The sequence below is a fragment of the Calonectris borealis genome, chromosome 3 (assembly GCF_964195595.1).
Source record: "Calonectris borealis chromosome 3, bCalBor7.hap1.2, whole genome shotgun sequence".
NCBI classification, from domain to species: domain Eukaryota; kingdom Metazoa; phylum Chordata; class Aves; order Procellariiformes; family Procellariidae; genus Calonectris; species Calonectris borealis.
In genome coordinates, this window is record NC_134314.1 from 114,544,137 (window position 1) to 114,561,180 (window position 17,044).

Consider the following 17,044-nt stretch of genomic DNA (forward strand, 5'->3'; position numbering starts at 1 on the left):
GCCCTAGGAATCTGGACGGTAAAGATTCCTCTCCGCAGCCATTTTACACTTAGGAAAGTCCTGCTCAAAAGTGGCCGGATCCAGTCAGCAGAGGTTAAGAGGTTATTTTTGTTACTTATTTTCATCTGGCACATCTCATGTCATCAGCAGGTTTTCCTAAGAGCAATGCGCTGTGAAAGAGGGGGAGAGAGGGAAAGGCCAAAGAGCACTTGCACCATGAAAAACATTTCAAAAGCAACCATTGTTGTAAATGACTACAGAAAGTGAAGGATGACCGAGACTCAGGCAATCTGCCTCCACACGGGCAAGGGAGACGTCCAGGACCAGAGTCATCAGCTTCATTGCGTTTCTTTTAACGCAGGTGGCTCAAGGCAAGGAGCCCAAACCCCCATTGGTGGCACGCTGCTCTCTTACGTGCTGCATTGGATTGACGCTATCAACTCTTTCAGTAGAGACCAAGAAAAGGCCAAAGCACAACGCTTGACAGAAGCTACCCTCGACAGCAAAATAGTAGCACCCACGTAGAAAGCCACACGTGGTAACTGAAAGACACTGAAGGAACTGAAGCTGATACTTCTGGTTGTTAGGGATGCGGCAAAGCAGCGCATCCTCTCCGTTACAGCCTACCTTCATGGTAGGTGGCAAATGGTAGCACCTCCTCACTCGGTTGCTGCACTAGCGATAAGCAATGTCCCCCATGACGTAGCTCTCGCTGCCAACACCTTCCCACCAAGACAAGGACCGTGGCAGATTCTTCCAGCAGTTGTGCCCCGTGCCACCTTCATACCTTTGTCAATAACTTTTTGTCAAAGCGACCTGAGAGATGCAAGATGTCAGGGCACGAGGACGCTCAGGGGCAAGTTGCCAGCGCACACATAGCTCGAGCAGTGGCTGTGGCACTGCTGTGCCACTGCTGTGCTCAACACTGAGCATCCAGCCTGGCTGACACACAGTTGCCCTCTCCGGGTGTCCAGCTTAGTGCTCCGATGAGCTGAATGACCGGAACTGCCAAATTAACACCCTGTTAATGATGCCTCTGGCATTTCTACACCAAACTGCAATCGCACAGCTCATGAGGCAACCTAGATGAAGACTAATGTCTCAAATTTCTTCCTTGAGATGGAGGCCTTCCAAATGTTTCCAGTAGAGGACCAGTGAAAATTCTCCTTCTTCTTGCCACATGAGGAGAGGCTGAGAGAGCTGGCACTCTTCAGCTGGGAGAAGAGAAGACTGGGGGGGGCAGGGAGGGGAGGGCAGGGGGTGTCTTATCAATGGGTATAAAAACCTGCTGAGAAGGAAAGAAGGTGAGGGAGCCAGGCTCTTCTCAAGAGTGTGCACTGAGAGGACCAGAGAAAACGGGCACAAATGAAAACACATGATATTCCAGCTGCACATGAGAAACCCATATTTTACTGTTGGGGTGATACATTTTACTGGCTCCAGGTGAGCCTGCTGGAGCAGGTGGGTTGGAGCAGATGACCTCCACAGGTCCCTCCCAAACTCCACCCTCCTGTGGGACTCTGTGCTTCGCTTTCACTCCTAAAGCATCCCAACTCAGGCCTGATGCCCGCTGGAAAGGATGCTGGCACAAGGGACGATCCCAAACTCCTCCCCGAGCATTCATCACAAAGCAACAGCTCCCCACTCCACAATATCGTTCGGCAGACACAGTCAGAAGAGAGAAAAGACCATTTTATTGTGCACATCAGCTGTGGGGGCCCAGGAGTCACAGCGGTTCAGCTGGTGAAAACAAATCAGCCCCTGCAACGACAGAGTCAGAAAGATCTGATAAATCCCTAGAGGCAGGAAGAGGCAGGATTTTGTTCCCTTTTCTTTGGGGAAGAGCGTTTACGAGGAATTCTTTATGGCCCAGAAGAGAGAGCTGTTGCTGGCATTGGCTACGGGCTGGCTCTGGCGCCTTATCCCCACGGGTAATGCCCTCAGAGCCCTGTGCCTGTGCAGAGATGCCCGGTGCCCCTGTGCCACGCAGCAGGGCTCGATGGGGAGCCCCCGGGGAGCTGCCACGGAGTTCTTCCCAAACCCCACGCAGCACCATCCCTCGCTGTCCCTTGCTGCGAGCTGGGAAAGATGGGCAGCAGAGCCTGGTACACACCTGGCCTTCCTGACCTTCTGCACCTTCCTGCTTTCCTTCAGTCCCCGTCTTTTTCTGTCTTCCTTCTTTTCTTTGCTCGTTGGCATTCCCGCTCGTCTGCCCAGACCTCTTGTCTCTTTCTTTTTCCTTGGTTTTCGTTGTCCCGGCGGGAGCCTGCAAACCTTTCCATCCCACAATGTGATTAGATAGGGAAAGCCAGGAGCAACTGGCATCAGTTCTTGATTTCACCAAAGCTGACTCGTTTTACCTTCTCTCCTCTGAAAGGCCCTTTAGTTCTTCTGCGCTGCCCAGGGAGTCTGCCGTGGTCTGTGGGGTGCTTGGAGGCAAAGCAACGGGTGCCTAGAACAGAAATGTTGGCGTTAGAGGCTGGCAAGGGACGCCCTGGAGTAGTAAGCGACTGTTTGGCAAATTGCTACCTTAGCTCTCCAGAGAAGACCCCTTTGGCTGCTTTGCGTGAGCCCTTTCTTCCAAGGGCCTCACTTTGGAACACCATGTTCACACGGCTGTGTGACCCTCAGTTAATTTTGGGGGGGGCCATTCAGCAGGGAGCCTGTGGTCCCCCTCCGCGCAAGAAAAGGCTTGCCGGCTTCGTGCTGCGGGGTTTCTTCTGCCCTCCCCAGACAGAGCTCGGTGGATATCCCTTTGGTGCAATAGCACCTTCTGCGGTGGGAGGCTTTGCTTTTGAAATCTCCCTTTCTCTAGCTGTTTTGTAGGTCTTTCCTTTCATTAAGCAGGTGCCTAACATGCGAGAAACCACCTTTCTGGTTTTACTTACCACGTATCATTCTGCAGGATAAAAAACCCCACACAAAGCCACCAGAGCTCGAGCGCCAGGAAGAGGCACAGCAGCTACTTGGACTCCTCAGCAACTACCCTCCTACACGAGACACGTTGTCCCGGCGTTTGTGGAGCTGCCATACCTCTGCCGTTTCCGATCCCGCCACCGTGTCTGCCCCTGCTGCTTTCTGGAGGACAAGCAGAGAGGCTGGTGTGTCCAGGAAGGCTTTTGCCTGGTGCTCCATGTCTGCGTCGCCTGCAGGGCCCCGTTGCTCTTCTAAAGGCAGTTCTGGAAAGCAGAAGCATGGGCAGCAAAGTGATTTCTTGCAAGAGGACAACAGCTAAACCAAAACGCACCCAAAGCCCTACGCCAGCATTCTGCTGAGGCTGTGATGAGCCTCAGTCCCTCCTCATACCTGTGGATCTGTCCATGGGCGCTGGTGATGCCTCAGCTGAGGGACTGGAAAGGCCAGTTGTCTCCTCCCCAAAGACTTCACAATGGTTTTCAATCAGAAACTCCACCAGCACCTTCACCTGCACACATCACATCCTTGGTTTCAGCACAGGGGGCGGAAAACGTGTCAAGCAGCCTCTCCCACTCCTGACCCTTGCCTCTGCGCAGAAGGCTGTGGCTGTGGGGCTGCTCTGCCAGGCAGCCGCCCCACCGGCATTTGCTCAAGAGAGGAGGCAGCCAGGGACCTCTGACCAGCCGAGCTCTGATGGTTCGGGAAGGCTGCAGCCGGCTGCTCAATAGAGCGTACCTTCTGAGTCACCTCCAGCATGGCCTCCAGCGGGAGCAGGTCCTCGCTGGCTGGGCTCAGCAGGTTTGGCCCCAGGCAGATGGCCAGGTTGCTGCAGCTCATCCTGCTGGTGGAGGCGTTGTGGCCGATGTGCTGGAGGAGGGACAGCAGGCGCTTGAGGAGGAGGAGGTTGGCTGCAGGCAACTTCTCGGCCACGCTGGGGGAACAGGAACGCAACGGTAATAGAGCAGCTGTTGCCCACAGCCGTCCCCGAAGCTTGCCCAAGGCAGGTGGGAGCCAGCGGCTGTGTTGCGCAGCTTTGCAGGTGCTCTCAGCCAGCGGCCAGGGCTCCTGCTCAACAGGCAGGCTGCTGGCCACACTTACGCTTTCAGCTCTTCCACCTTCTCCTCCTTGACGCTCTTCTGCATCGCCGCCATCCAGTCCTCGTAGAGGTCTGTCACGAGGAGCTTGGCAGGGATGCTTCGCAGGAAGTCCTGCAATGCCAAGGGCTCGCGGTGAGCCTTTGAAGAGTCCAGGCCAGCCAGGGGCTCTTCCAGCTGCAGGTCAGAAGCGCTCACCTTCAAGATGACGGCCAGCAGCAGCACAGGCTGGCTACCCAGGTCGACGTCTGCGCCGCTGTCCAGGGCCTCCCGCAGCTCCCGAAACGCCGTCCCGCTGGCAGCTAGGCGGAATATCCCCTCCGTTGATGGTCCTTGCTGATGCAGGATATCCAGGAGCTCCTGAAGGAGACACAGGAGACAGTTGCTTGGCTGAAGAGCTGCCTTCTGACAGCGGTGGCCGGGGCCAAAGCTCTGCCCAAGAACCAGCTCCTTTCCCCCGCAAAGGGGCTGGGAGCAGAAGCGTGTTCTGGGGGTGAAGAGCGCAGTCGCCCATCCCTGGAGCTCCTGGGGACACCCACCGCCTCTCCGGAGCAGCCGGAGGGAGGGCTGGGGCCCCCTGTCCAGGCTGGCTTACCTGGATGGGCTGGGGCAGCGTGCCGTCCTCCCCGCAGAGGGCTGCCAGGGGCTGGCCAAAGAGCGCCCTGCTGCAGCCGGAGCCCGCCTGCCCTGGCGCCTGGGCAGCGGCCGGGCTCCGCCGCAGAGCAAAGGGCCAGGGCAGCCCCCTCCTCCTGCTGCTGGCGCTCCCTGCTGCTGCAAAGGAAAACAGAGCAAGAGCCCCTCAATGGAAACCGCCAGGCCAGCGCTCCCGGAACCTGCCCTGCCCTGCCCTGCCCTGCCCTGCCCTGCCTGCAGCGCGGTGCTGAGCGGTGCGGCAGGACGAGCAGGGAGGCAGCAGCCGGAGCCGCGGCTCTGGGTGGGAGGCTCCCGAGAGTCGGCGTGCCACCGGGACAGCCTGTCCCAGGCCTCGCCCTGCCCTCCTCCAAGCTGTGGGCAGCAGCAGAGCCTGCGTGTCCCCGCAGAACCACGTCCAGCGGCTGCTGCCCAGCGGGTGTCCTTGCTCCTCCAGGTGACGTCCTCCCTTGGGGTGCCACACCTGCATGGCGACACTCAAGGGACAAGTGAGCACAGCTCCCGTCGGCTCCGGCCGAGGAGCGGGGACCCATCCGCCGGGCTCTGGGGACCTCGAGCGCTGGGCACTATCGAAGGGTCCCCAGGGCTCAGCTCTCTCCTGCTGCAGCGTGATGGGCACCAACTGCCTCTGGGCGAAGGGCAGCAGCAGCAGCATCCTCACTTCTGCAGACGTGCCAGTTCAGGAGAACAGAAGGCCCTCCCTGCCTTTCTCACCAAAACTCACCTGCCGAGTGGCAAAGTCCCACTCTGTTGGCAGATGGGGCCGTCGGAGGCCCTTGTGTGGGATCACCCTGCAAGAACCAGGCTGCACTTAGAGAGCAGCCCTGCAGCAGAAAGGGCCACCGGCGAGCTGCCGCCCGGCACCAGCAGCCTGAGCACGGCAGAGCTGGGACCCTCTGCCCTCCCAGGCTCTCTGCCCCGCGCAGCAGGTTTCCTCCCAGCACCGCCAGTGAGGACGTGCCGGCGTTCCTGGTGGCTCCCCAACCCTCTCCGCTCCCCGAGTGGCACCATGGGACCTCCCTCCCTCCCTCCTGCACAAGCTCACCCCAGTCGCCGCACAGCCCGGCACAGCCAGAGGAGGCTGAAAGGCAGCCATTCTCACCTCTGCCTGGCCCTCCATCAGCCTCCGCAGGCTCCTGGCGCTGAATGTCCTCCACTGGGAAAGAGAGAAGGAGTGGCAGAAGGTGAGCAGCGATGCTCTGATGCTGGGCTGCAGGAAAAGTGCTCGAGGACAGAGCCCAGAGCAGAGAGAAACTCACGGCATGGTGGTGGCTCAGCTCCTTCTCCAGGAGTTTGATGGATGGCAGACGGGTCACCTTGGCTCTCTTTGCTCCTTCTGGTGTCCTGTGCACCGGGAAGGGACAGAGAGAGAGCTGCGTGAGCCCCAAGCTGCCTCTTCTCTCTTGTCAGACAGCTCTGCCCGAGAGCTGCTTGTAGCCACGGGGGCACCTCTCCCCTGTCCGGCTGTGCCTGGAGCATCCCCCCAGCTTACCCCAGCAGTGTGCCCAGCCACAGCTCCTTCAGCGCCCGGGAGCTGCAGAAAGAAAGAAGAAACGCGTCAGATCCCGCTGCCCCCAGCCCGTGGGCAGAGGCGGGCGCCCACACAGCCCTGCCCCGTGGGGAAGGACACAGGGGCAGGACGAAGCCCCGTGGGGCAGGACGGAGGCACTGCCCAAGGCCTGGCTCCCTCTGTCCTGCCAGAGCCGCTGCTTTTGCCCTTCCCTTCTGGGGACCAAAAGGTGACCAGGGGATGCAGGACATGGAAATGCCCCCCCATCCCTCCCTGCATGCGTGCTGCCCGCTCCCTGCCCAGGCTCTGCACGGGGAGCAGAGGCCATTCCCAAGAGGGCCTGGGCATGGCTGGGAATCTCTCGTGCCCTGCCATGGGACGCGGCACCACGACTCACGCAAAAGTGGCAACACAGGAGCCGGTGGGCCAGGCGAGGATGATGGAGGTGCTGTCCTCATGGCTGCCTTCCTTCTCCTCCTCTTCTTCCTGCCCTGCTGCCTCCTTCCCACCACTCAGCACCCACAGCTGGTCCAGGGCCAGGCGGAGCTGTGGGCGCAGGGTGGTGCCACGTCTGCAGAGGAGAGGCAGGCAGTGAGCTGGAGGTGGCCTCCTTGGGGTGCCCCCGGGAAGAGCCCTGTCCCCCACCTGCCATTGGGATGGACCTTGGTGCACCCAGCAGCAAGGTGCCAGGGTGTCCCTGCCCTGGTGCCAGGGCCAGGGCTGGGGGAAAGGCAGCTGGGCTCTGGGGGTCTTACTGCAACTTGGCGACCACCAGTTCCTCCTGGAGGAGGAGAAGGCGCCTCTCGCTCCTCTTGCGGCCCCGGGTCAGCCGCACGTCCGCGCTCAGCACCGTCTCGGCATCGGTGAGAGCCTCCCTGCAAAGCAGAGAGCGGCGGGCATGAGAAAGGCCGCTGCTGGGGGCCCGCGGGGGCCCGCGTGTCCCCAAGCCATGGGAGCCATGTCCACCTGGAGCCGCAGCAGCAGTTGGCCTGTCCCATCCTGCCCGGGAGAGGAGGACCCTCGCCGTGCAGCAAGGAGGCTGCCCAGGCGTGGACAGCGAGGCTGGGAAGCGGGGTGCTGGTGCCGGTGCCGCGGCAGCGCTGTTGGGCCAGAGCCTGCCTCCTCCCAGCGCTGCTGCGTGCCAGCACAGCTCCGTCCTGCTGTCTCTGGTGGCTGTTGGCTCCAACGGACCGAGATTCCGAGGCCAACGGAAAGTGGGAGGGGCCCTGGGGGGGCCCTGGCCTGGGGGTTCTCTCCAGGGTGGCCGTGTCTGTCTTGCACTGGGGAAACCACAGCAGGACACAGCAGAGGGCAAGGACCACCTCCCTCCACCTGCTGCCAATGCTTTGCCTACTGCAGCCCAGGATGCAGTTAGCCTTCTTTGCCCCAAGGGCTCTTTGCTTGCTCTAAATTGGTCAACTTGGGGTCCACCATGACCCCATGTGTCTGCACAGCTGCTTTCCAGCTGGGTGTCCCCCAGCATATACCCGTGCAAGGGCTTGTTCCTCCCCAGGTGCAGGACTTTGCTCTTCCCCTTGTTGAACTGCATGAGATTCCTGTCAGCCCCTTCCTCCATCCTGTCAAGGTCCCTCTGGTTGGCAGCAGGACCCTCCGGCGCATGAGCCTCTCCTCCCAGTCGTGTGCCAGCTGCAAGCTCTCTGAGGGTGCGCTCTGCCCCATCATCCAGGCCACTGGGTGTGAACAGGACCCGCAGAGTGCAGCGCAGGGCGTTGCAGACGTGCGCTTTGATATGACAGAACTTGTCACAGAAGGTTCAGAAATTTAGGGGCAAAGTCCATATTATTTTTCTTTGTATTATACGTACCGTGCTTCCCCTTTTTATTCCTGCAAGCTATTAAAAGGTGTCAAACTGCCTCATTTTTCATTTGAACCTCACATCTCTTCCTAGTGCTGATGTTATGTGTAACATCGGATCGGGTTGTACTCTCCCATAGGTCATTAGGTAGTAGGTAGCCTAGGTTATTACACAGTAGATAGCAGATTATCTGCATTAATTGTGCTAACACCAGTGACAGGAGGTTGCATCTAGCTCTTGAGGCAAAGGATAACAATGAAAGGTGCCTGTTGAACTCAGTGGGCTATTGATCAGCAGATTGAATTCACCATGTTCAAAAAAGAAAAGGTACATGAGAAAGGCATATTGTATCTTGACTGCTACAATGCATGTTTTAGGAGCTCTGAAGATAAATCATCCATGCCCCTCCCCCTGCCTCCTTCCAAAAAAAAAGCTCTAGAGAAAAAGGATTCCACTTCTAGAGCAATCGGGCTTTTAAGCCAAGTAATTTTCCCTATATCGTTCCCTTTCAGTGAGCCACTTTGTCTGACATTCTGCCTCTACTCGGTACCAACATAAGACTCTTCCAGGAAAAATTAAACAAAGAAAAAAAACTTGCTGTACAGCCATTTACCTGTGCTATGCTCGGGGAGATGTGGAATTCCTCTCTGACCCAGAACTTTCCACCTACAAGCAAAAGTAGTGGTGAAGTTTTCCTCCATCTCAACCGCTGGCTGGTGCCTCTTCCCCAGGGAAAGCCTTTCCTCTGTCAGCCTGTGGGCACAGCTGGGCATAGGCAATGCAAGCCCCACGCCCCAGCCACCGTCCCAGGCCACCACCCTCCTTTAGCCATGAGCAAGATCTCAAACCTCTTTTCAGCTGTAAGGAAGTGTTGTTAAGAGACATGGATGCACATGGCACAGTCTATTCCAGAAGAGCCACAGTTGCTAAAAGCTTTCCGTGTCCCCGGCTGATGGTTTTCAGGACCAGCTCCTGGCTCCACTTGCACCCAGGCTAGCGATAGCTGTATTTCAGTTGGTAATTCAGGTTTCATCCTTTGTGCCCCAACCATCCCCACAGGCCCAGCAGCATAGAAAGTCACAGTGGGCACATATGCGGTGCCAGCTTTCAATCCCCAAGACATTGGAATTAAGGCAGGTCCAACAAGGAAGAAAACTTGCCGTATTTCCTGAAAGAGGGGAGGAACCACCAGCACTGAAGAGCCGTTCATCTCCTGCCGAGAGCCACATGGAGATGAAATGGGTGGTGAGCTTAGGCAGGAGTACTCATGTCCATGGAGCAGCGCACTTGGGCGTTAAGGCTTTTCCCTCGGCGTACACGGCTGGAGGAGCACCAGAAAGGAGTCCTGCCCTGTTACCTGTGACCTTCACCCACCGAGCGGCCAACACAGCCAGGGACAAGTTTGTGCGCAAGGCCCTCCTGATGGCAAAAAAAGGATCCAGTCAGCTTTTGGCGTCGTGTGTCTGGTTTAACTGTTGACACTGAGCAATGCCTTGATTGAAATAGAAGCGGCTAAGAGAGCTCAGGAAAAACGCAGGAAATCAGAGACATTTCCAAAAGGATCTTTTGGCTATTTTACACTTGTCCTGGTTTCGGCTGGGATAGGGTTAAATTTCTTCCTAGTGTTGTGTTTTGGATTTAGTACGAGGAGAATGTTGATAACACACTGATGTTTTCAGTTGTTGCTAAGTGCCCTCCTAGTCCAAGGACAGCTCCCGTGCCTACTGACTGAGCTAGGTACACAAGATGGGAGGGAACATAATCAGGACAGCCAGCCCAGCTGGCTAATGGGGTATTCCATACCATGTGACATCATGCTCAGTATCTGAAGGGTAGGCGTGATCCAGGAAGTACCGATCGCTACTTGGTTATCAGTCAGCGCGGGTGGTGAGCAATTGCGTTGTGCATCACTCATTTTGTATATTTTATCATTATCATTATTATTTTCCCTTTTTTCCCCTGTTCTATTAAACTGTCTTTATCTCAGCCCACGAGTTTTTCTCACTGTTACCCTTCCGATTCTCTCCCCGTCCCGCTGGGGGTGGGGGGAGTGAGTGAGCGGCTGCGTGGTATTTGGCTGCCTGCCAGGTTAAACCACGACAACACTGCAGTGAGAAACAGTGTGGGTCCAGCGGTTAATGCTTTCAAGGAAATTGAGCACTTTGGGAGAAGGGATCTAAACCCACTCTTCCGGGATTGGAGAGCCTGGGAGGGTCTCTGGGTTCCCAGCTTTCCCGCAGTGCTGACGGTTGTGGCCGCTGCCTGTTTTCTCCTGCGATGCTGACTGCACCCACCTGGTGGGGCTGTCCCTGGGGAGGGCACCAGAGCTGAGGAAGCCCCTGGGAGAGGTGGCGAGACAAGCTCTTCTCCAGAGATTTGCCAGAAGCTCTCCAGAGCATCCCTTTTCCAGCCCATGAGGTGCTCTGTGGTGTGACAAGGGAAGGTGCCTGTTGGCGCAAGGGATGAAGCCCTGCAGGGCTCCCATCAGGGTCCTTTGACCTACCCATGCTCCAGCCGCCACTCCAGGGGCTGGGGGTCTCATGTAGGTCCCCAGCCAATGTCTCAGGTACCCAGGGATATTGAAACCAGGGAAAGACTCATATACAGAAGTTGTTTATATTAATAGCATCTCCCTTCTCCCCAGGGAAGGTGTTACGCACCTGGAGATTGAGTGTGAATATTCGCCACCCGGGTTTGTCTTCATGATGGTGTTAATGCTCTTTGAAAACCGTGCTGTTGTGTCGTGGAACAGGTTTTCGAGAGGAGGCACATTTGCCTATTTAAAACCAACCGGCATTTTCTTCAAGAGCACCGGCTCGGCTTTTGGCAGCCCAACCTCATTGTGCTTTTCAGTTTGCCAACCAGGAACAAGGGAACCCACTATCGAACCAGCCATGTCTCCAAGGAGTGCCATATTTGAAAGCCGTACATTCGTACAAAGCCTTCAGAACAAGTCTGTTTTGCTTTGGGTGTCAGAGCAGGGGAGTTAGCAACTCTGTAATTGCTGTAGCTGTCAAGGTGTGCAATTGAAACAGCGGCTGCTTTTTATTCCAGCAACAGAAGCTTGCACCTTTTTTAGCAGGCACAAATGGGAAAGGCAAGGTAGACAAGGCCCGAAGGCACAGACCCCGAGCCTTCAATGTTCTGCTTCTCAGAGAGTTACTAACAACAGCGTTTTCTCCTCCTTGTCACATGCAGTTCAGTATCGCAGTTTTCTTGAAGCCGTGACTCTGACTGCGGAAACACTTCAAGGTGGTAGCAAATGTCTTCGTTCATTCCCACTTAAAACCAGCATTTCCAAAAACATGTTCCAAAATCCCACAGAACAGACAGGCTTTCAAGGCCCCTACGTCCTGTATCAGCTGGGTGCACCTCCCCTGAAGCAGCCGCACGTACTTACTTCACAGAAAAACCTGTTTCCATGACCCAAGTGAGGGGAACAATTAATTGCACGGTGGGTCGCCGGGGCCAGTTCAGATCAACTGCTGCTCCCTATCAGCTTTCATGATGACCTGCTCGGAAAAAGATTCCAACAAAGATTCCAACTCTCAACAGCTACGGAATCAACAACACCCTGACTAGAAGAAATACTGAACTGGAAAATACAGGCAGGTCTGAATCGCTTGAGTCTTTGCTTGGAAGGAGTCCAACAAATCATTTCTAAAACGTGATCCAGTGCTGAGTCCGTGCTTGCGAGGAGCTAAGGGACGAAAGGTGGGAACACCTATGGGAGAAGGTAGTAGAAGAAATAAAGAAGCAAAAATAAAGCAAGCAGGCTACCATGCTTTCTTGTCTTTTTAGCCCCCAGTCCCGGTAGCCCTAGGAATCTGGACGGTAAAGATTCCTCTCCGCAGCCATTTTACACTTAGGAAAGTCCTGCTCAAAAGTGGCCGGATCCAGTCAGCAGAGGTTAAGAGGTTATTTTTGTTACTTATTTTCATCTGGCACATCTCATGTCATCAGCAGGTTTTCCTAAGAGCAATGCGCTGTGAAAGAGGGGGAGAGAGGGAAAGGCCAAAGAGCACTTGCACCATGAAAAACATTTCAAAAGCAACCATTGTTGTAAATGACTACAGAAAGTGAAGGATGACCGAGACTCAGGCAATCTGCCTCCACACGGGCAAGGGAGACGTCCAGGACCAGAGTCATCAGCTTCATTGCGTTTCTTTTAACGCAGGTGGCTCAAGGCAAGGAGCCCAAACCCCCATTGGTGGCACGCTGCTCTCTTACGTGCTGCATTGGATTGACGCTATCAACTCTTTCAGTAGAGACCAAGAAAAGGCCAAAGCACAACGCTTGACAGAAGCTACCCTCGACAGCAAAATAGTAGCACCCACGTAGAAAGCCACACGTGGTAACTGAAAGACACTGAAGGAACTGAAGCTGATACTTCTGGTTGTTAGGGATGCGGCAAAGCAGCGCATCCTCTCCGTTACAGCCTACCTTCATGGTAGGTGGCAAATGGTAGCACCTCCTCACTCGGTTGCTGCACTAGCGATAAGCAATGTCCCCCATGACGTAGCTCTCGCTGCCAACACCTTCCCACCAAGACAAGGACCGTGGCAGATTCTTCCAGCAGTTGTGCCCCGTGCCACCTTCATACCTTTGTCAATAACTTTTTGTCAAAGCGACCTGAGAGATGCAAGATGTCAGGGCACGAGGACGCTCAGGGGCAAGTTGCCAGCGCACACATAGCTCGAGCAGTGGCTGTGGCACTGCTGTGCCACTGCTGTGCTCAACACTGAGCATCCAGCCTGGCTGACACACAGTTGCCCTCTCCGGGTGTCCAGCTTAGTGCTCCGATGAGCTGAATGACCGGAACTGCCAAATTAGCACCCTGTTAATGATGCCTCTGGCATTTCTACACCAAACTGCAATCGCACAGCTCATGAGGCAACCTAGATGAAGACTAATGTCTCAAATTTCTTCCTTGAGATGGAGGCCTTCCAAATGTTTCCAGTAGAGGACCAGTGAAAATTCTCCTTCTTCTTGCCACATGAGGAGAGGCTGAGAGAGCTGGCACTCTTCAGCTGGGAGAAGAGAAGACTGGGGGGGGCGGGGAGGGGAGGGCAGGGGGTGTCTTATCAATGGGTATAAAAACCTGCTGAGAAGGAAAGAAGGTGAGGGAGCCAGGCTCTTCTCAAGAGTGTGCACTGAGAGGACCAGAGAAAACGGGCACAAATGAAAACACATGATATTCCAGCTGCACATGAGAAACCCATATTTTACTGTTGGGGTGATACATTTTACTGGCTCCAGGTGAGCCTGCTGGAGCAGGTGGGTTGGAGCAGATGACCTCCACAGGTCCCTCCCAAACTCCACCCTCCTGTGGGACTCTGTGCTTCGCTTTCACTCCTAAAGCATCCCAACTCAGGCCTGATGCCCGCTGGAAAGGATGCTGGCACAAGGGACGATCCCAAACTCCTCCCCGAGCATTCATCACAAAGCAACAGCTCCCCACTCCACAATATCGTTCGGCAGACACAGTCAGAAGAGAGAAAAGACCATTTTATTGTGCACATCAGCTGTGGGGGCCCAGGAGTCACAGCGGTTCAGCTGGTGAAAACAAATCAGCCCCTGCAACGACAGAGTCAGAAAGCTCTGATAAATCCCTAGAGGCAGGAAGAGGCAGGATTTTGTTCCCTTTTCTTTGGGGAAGAGCGTTTACGAGGAATTCTTTATGGCCCAGAAGAGAGAGCTGTTGCTGGCATTGGCTATGGGCTGGCTTTGGTGCCTTATCCCCACGGGTAATGCCCTCAGAGCCCTGTGCCTGTGCAGAGATGCCCGGTGCCCCTGTGCCACGCAGCAGGGCTCGATGGGGAGCCCCCGGGGAGCTGCCATGGAGTTCTTCCCAAACCCCACGCAGCACCATCCCTCGCTGTCCCTTGCTGCGAGCTGGGAAAGATGGGCAGCAGAGCCTGGTACACACCTGGCCTTCCTGACCTTCTGCACCTTCCTGCTTTCCTTCAGTCCCCGTCTTTTTCTGTCTTCCTTCTTTTCTTTGCTCGTTGGCATTCCCGCTCGTCTGCCCAGACCTCTTGTCTCTTTCTTTTTCCTTGGTTTTCGTTGTCCCGGCGGGAGCCTGCAAACCTTTCCATCCCACAATGTGATTAGATAGGGAAAGCCAGGAGCAACTGGCATCAGTTCTTGATTTCACCAAAGCTGACTCGTTTTACCTTCTCTCCTCTGAAAGGCCCTTTAGTTCTTCTGCGCTTCCCAGGGAGTCTGCCGTGGTCTGTGGGGTGCTTGGAGGCAAAGCAACGGGTGCCTAGAACAGAAATGTTGGCGTTAGCAGCTGGCAAGGGACGCCCTGGAGTAGTAAGCGACTGTTTGGCAAATTGCTACCTTAGCTCTCCAGAGAAGACCCCTTTGGCTGCTTTGCGTGAGCCCTTTCTTCCAAGGGCCTCACTTTGGAACACCATGTTCACACGGCTGTGTGACCCTCAGTTAATTTGGGGGGGCCATTCAGCAGGGAGCCTGCGGTCCCCCTCCGCGCAAGAAAAGGCTTGCCGGCTTCGTTCTGCGGGGTTTCTTCTGCCCTCCCCAGACAGAGCTCGGTGGATATCCCTTTGGTGCAATAGCACCTTCTGCGCTGGGAGGCTTTGCTTTTGAAATCTCCCTTTCTCTAGGTGTTTTGTAGGTCTTTCCTTTCATTAAGCAGGTGCCTAACATGCGAGAAACCACCTTTCCGGTTTTACTTACCACGTATCATTCTGCAGGATAAAAAACCCCACACAAAGCCACAAGAGCTCGAGCGCCAGGAAGAGGCACAGCAGCTACTTGGACTCCTCAGCAACTACCCTCCTACACGAGACACGTTGTCCCGGCGTTTGTGGAGCTGCCATACCTCTGCCGTTTCCGATCCCGCCACCGTGTCTGCCCCTGCTGCTTTCTGGAGGACAAGCAGAGAGGCTGGTGTGTCCAGGAAGGCTTTTGCCTGGTGCTCCATGTCTGCGTCGCCTGCAGGGCCCCGTTGCTCTTCTAAAGGCAGTTCTGGAAAGCAGAAGCATGGGCAGCAAAGTGATTTCTTGCAAGAGGACAACAGCTAAACCAAAACGCACCCAAAGCCCTACGCCAGCATTCTGCTGAGGCTGTGATGAGCCTCAGTCCCTCCTCATACCTGTGGATCTGTCCATGGGCGCTGGTGACGCCTCAGCTGAGGGACTGGAAAGGCCAGTTGTCTCCTCCCCAAAGACTTCACAATGGTTTTCAATCAGAAACTCCACCAGCACCTTCACCTGCACACATCACATCCTTGGTTTCAGCACAGGGGGCGGAAAACGTGTCAAGCAGCCTCTCCCACTCCTGACCCTTGCCTCTGCGCAGAAGGCTGTGGCTGTGGGGCTGCTCTGCCAGGCAGCCGCCCCACCGGCATTTGCTCAAGAGAGGAGGCAGCCAGGGACCTCTGACCAGCCGAGCTCTGATGGTTCGGGAAGGCTGCAGCCGGCTGCTCAATAGAGCGTACCTTCTGAGTCACCTCCAGCATGGCCTCCAGCGGGAGCAGGTCCTCGCTGGCTGGGCTCAGCAGGTTTGGCCCCAGGCAGATGGCCAGGTTGCTGGAGGTCATCCTGCTGGTGGAGGCGTTGTGGCCGATGTGCTGGAGGAGGGACAGCAGGCGCTTGAGGAGGAGGAGGTTGGCTGCAGGCAACTTCTCGGCCACCCTGAGGGAACAGGAACGCAACGGTAATAGAGCAGCTGCTGCCCACAGCCGTCCCCGAAGCTTGCCCAAGGCAGGTGGGAGCCAGCGGCTGTGTTGCGCAGCTTTGCAGGTGCTCTCAGCCAGCGGTCAGGCCTCCTGCTCAACAGGCAGGCTGCTGGCCTCACTTACGCTTTCAGCTCTTCCACCTTCTCCTCCTTGACGCTCTTCTGCATCGCCGCCATCCAGTCCTCGTAGAGGTCTGTCACGAGGAGCTTGGCAGGGATGCTTCGCAGGAAGTCCTGCAATGCCAAGGGCTCGCGGTGAGCCTTTGAAGAGTCCAGGCCAGCCAGGGGCTCTTCCAGCTGCAGGTCAGAAGCGCTCACCTTCAAGATGACGGCCAGCAGCAGCACAGGCTGGCTACCCAGGTCGACGTCTGCGCCGCTGTCCAGGGCCTCCCGCAGCTCCCGAAACGCCGTCCCGCTGGCAGCTAGGCGGAATATCCCCTCCGTTGATGGTCCTTGCTGATGCAGGATATCCAGGACCACCTGAAGGAGACACAGGAGACAGTTGCTTGGCTGAAGAGCTGCCTTCTGACAGCGGTGGCCGGGGCCAAAGCTCTGCCCAAGAACCAGCTACCTGGATGGGCTGGGGCAGCGTGCCGTCCTCCCCGCAGAGGGCTGCCAGGGGCTGGCCAAAGAGCGCCCTGCTGCAGCCGGAGCCCGCCTGCCCTGGCGCCTGGGCAGCGGCCGGGCTCCGCCGCAGAGCAAAGGGCCAGGGCAGCCCCCTCCTCCTGCTGCTGCCACTCCCTGCTGCTGCAAAGGAAAAGAGAGCAAGAGCCCCTCAATGGAAACCGCCAGGCCAGCGCTCCCGGAGCCTGCCCTGCCCTGCCCTGCCCTGCCCTGCCTGCAGCGCGGTGCTGAGCGGTGCGGCAGGACGGGCAGGGAGGCAGCAGCCGGAGCCGCGGCTCCGGGTGGGAGGCTCCCGAGAGTCGGCGTGCCACCGGGACAGCCTGTCCCAGGACTCGCCCTGCCCTCCTCCAAGCTGTGGGCAGCAGCAGCGCCTGCGTGTCCCCGCAGAACCACGTCCAGCGGCTGCTGCCCAGCGGGTGTCCTTGCTCCTCCAGGTGACGTCCTCCCTTGGGGTGCCACACCTGCATGGCGACACTCAAGGGACAAGTGAGCACAGCTCCTGCCGGCTCCAGCCGAGGAGCGGGGACCCATCCGCCGGGCTCTGGGGACCTCAAGCGCTGGGCACTATCAAAGGGTCCCCAGGGCTCAGCTCTCTCCTGCTGCAGCGTGATGGGCACCAACTGCCTCTGGGCGAAGGGCAGCAGCAGCAGCATCCTCACTTCTGCAGACGTGCCAGTTCAGGAGAACAGAAGGCCCTCCCTGCCTTTCTCACCAAAACTCACCTGCCGA

General features: G+C 56.8%; 2 protein-coding genes across 2 annotated transcripts; both read right to left on the minus strand.

Annotated features, from left to right (window-relative positions):
- Positions 1-1,674: 1,674 nt before the first annotated feature.
- Positions 1,675-9,197, minus strand: LOC142081250 (T-cell activation Rho GTPase-activating protein-like). Its single transcript, XM_075147940.1, has 12 exons — positions 9,148-9,197; positions 5,921-6,005; positions 5,764-5,817; positions 4,606-4,704; positions 4,209-4,370; positions 4,015-4,124; positions 3,652-3,847; positions 3,307-3,424; positions 3,034-3,179; positions 2,361-2,452; positions 2,114-2,274; positions 1,675-1,761 (listed from the first exon to the last, which is right to left on the minus strand). The coding sequence occupies exons 1-11, from the start codon at positions 9,195-9,197 to the stop codon at positions 2,151-2,153; spliced, it is 1,236 nt and encodes a 411-aa protein (XP_075004041.1). The 3' UTR covers positions 1,675-1,761; positions 2,114-2,150.
- Positions 9,198-13,477: 4,280 nt separating this feature from the next.
- Positions 13,478-16,782, minus strand: LOC142081251 (T-cell activation Rho GTPase-activating protein-like). The gene is made up of 10 exons (XM_075147941.1): positions 16,652-16,782; positions 16,263-16,329; positions 16,010-16,171; positions 15,816-15,925; positions 15,453-15,648; positions 15,108-15,225; positions 14,835-14,980; positions 14,164-14,255; positions 13,917-14,077; positions 13,478-13,564 (listed from the first exon to the last, which is right to left on the minus strand). The coding sequence occupies exons 1-9, from the start codon at positions 16,780-16,782 to the stop codon at positions 13,954-13,956; spliced, it is 1,146 nt and encodes a 381-aa protein (XP_075004042.1). The 3' UTR covers positions 13,478-13,564; positions 13,917-13,953.
- Positions 16,783-17,044: the final 262 nt, after the last annotated feature.

Excerpts from the sequence above, each read along its gene's own strand:
- LOC142081251 (XM_075147941.1), bottom strand. The coding sequence starts at position 16,782 with ATGCAGGTGTGGCACCCCAAGGGAGGACGTCACCTGGAGGAGCAAGGA. Across the intron at positions 16,330-16,651 it reads ACAGCTTGGAGGAGGGCAGG|GGCGCTCTTTGGCCAGCCCC; the intron begins GCGAGTCCTGGG and ends CGGCTGCAGCAG. Across the intron at positions 15,926-16,009 it reads TGCTGGCCGTCATCTTGAAG|GACTTCCTGCGAAGCATCCC; the intron begins GTGAGCGCTTCT and ends TTGGCATTGCAG.
- LOC142081250 (XM_075147940.1), bottom strand. The coding sequence starts at position 9,197 with ATGAACGGCTCTTCAGTGCTGGTGGTTCCTCCCCTCTTTCAGGAAATA. Across the intron at positions 3,848-4,014 it reads AAGGTGGAAGAGCTGAAAGC|CGTGGCCGAGAAGTTGCCTG; the intron begins GTAAGTGTGGCC and ends CTGTTCCCCCAG. Across the intron at positions 2,275-2,360 it reads GGCCTTTCAGAGGAGAGAAG|GTTTGCAGGCTCCCGCCGGG; the intron begins GTAAAACGAGTC and ends TGGGATGGAAAG.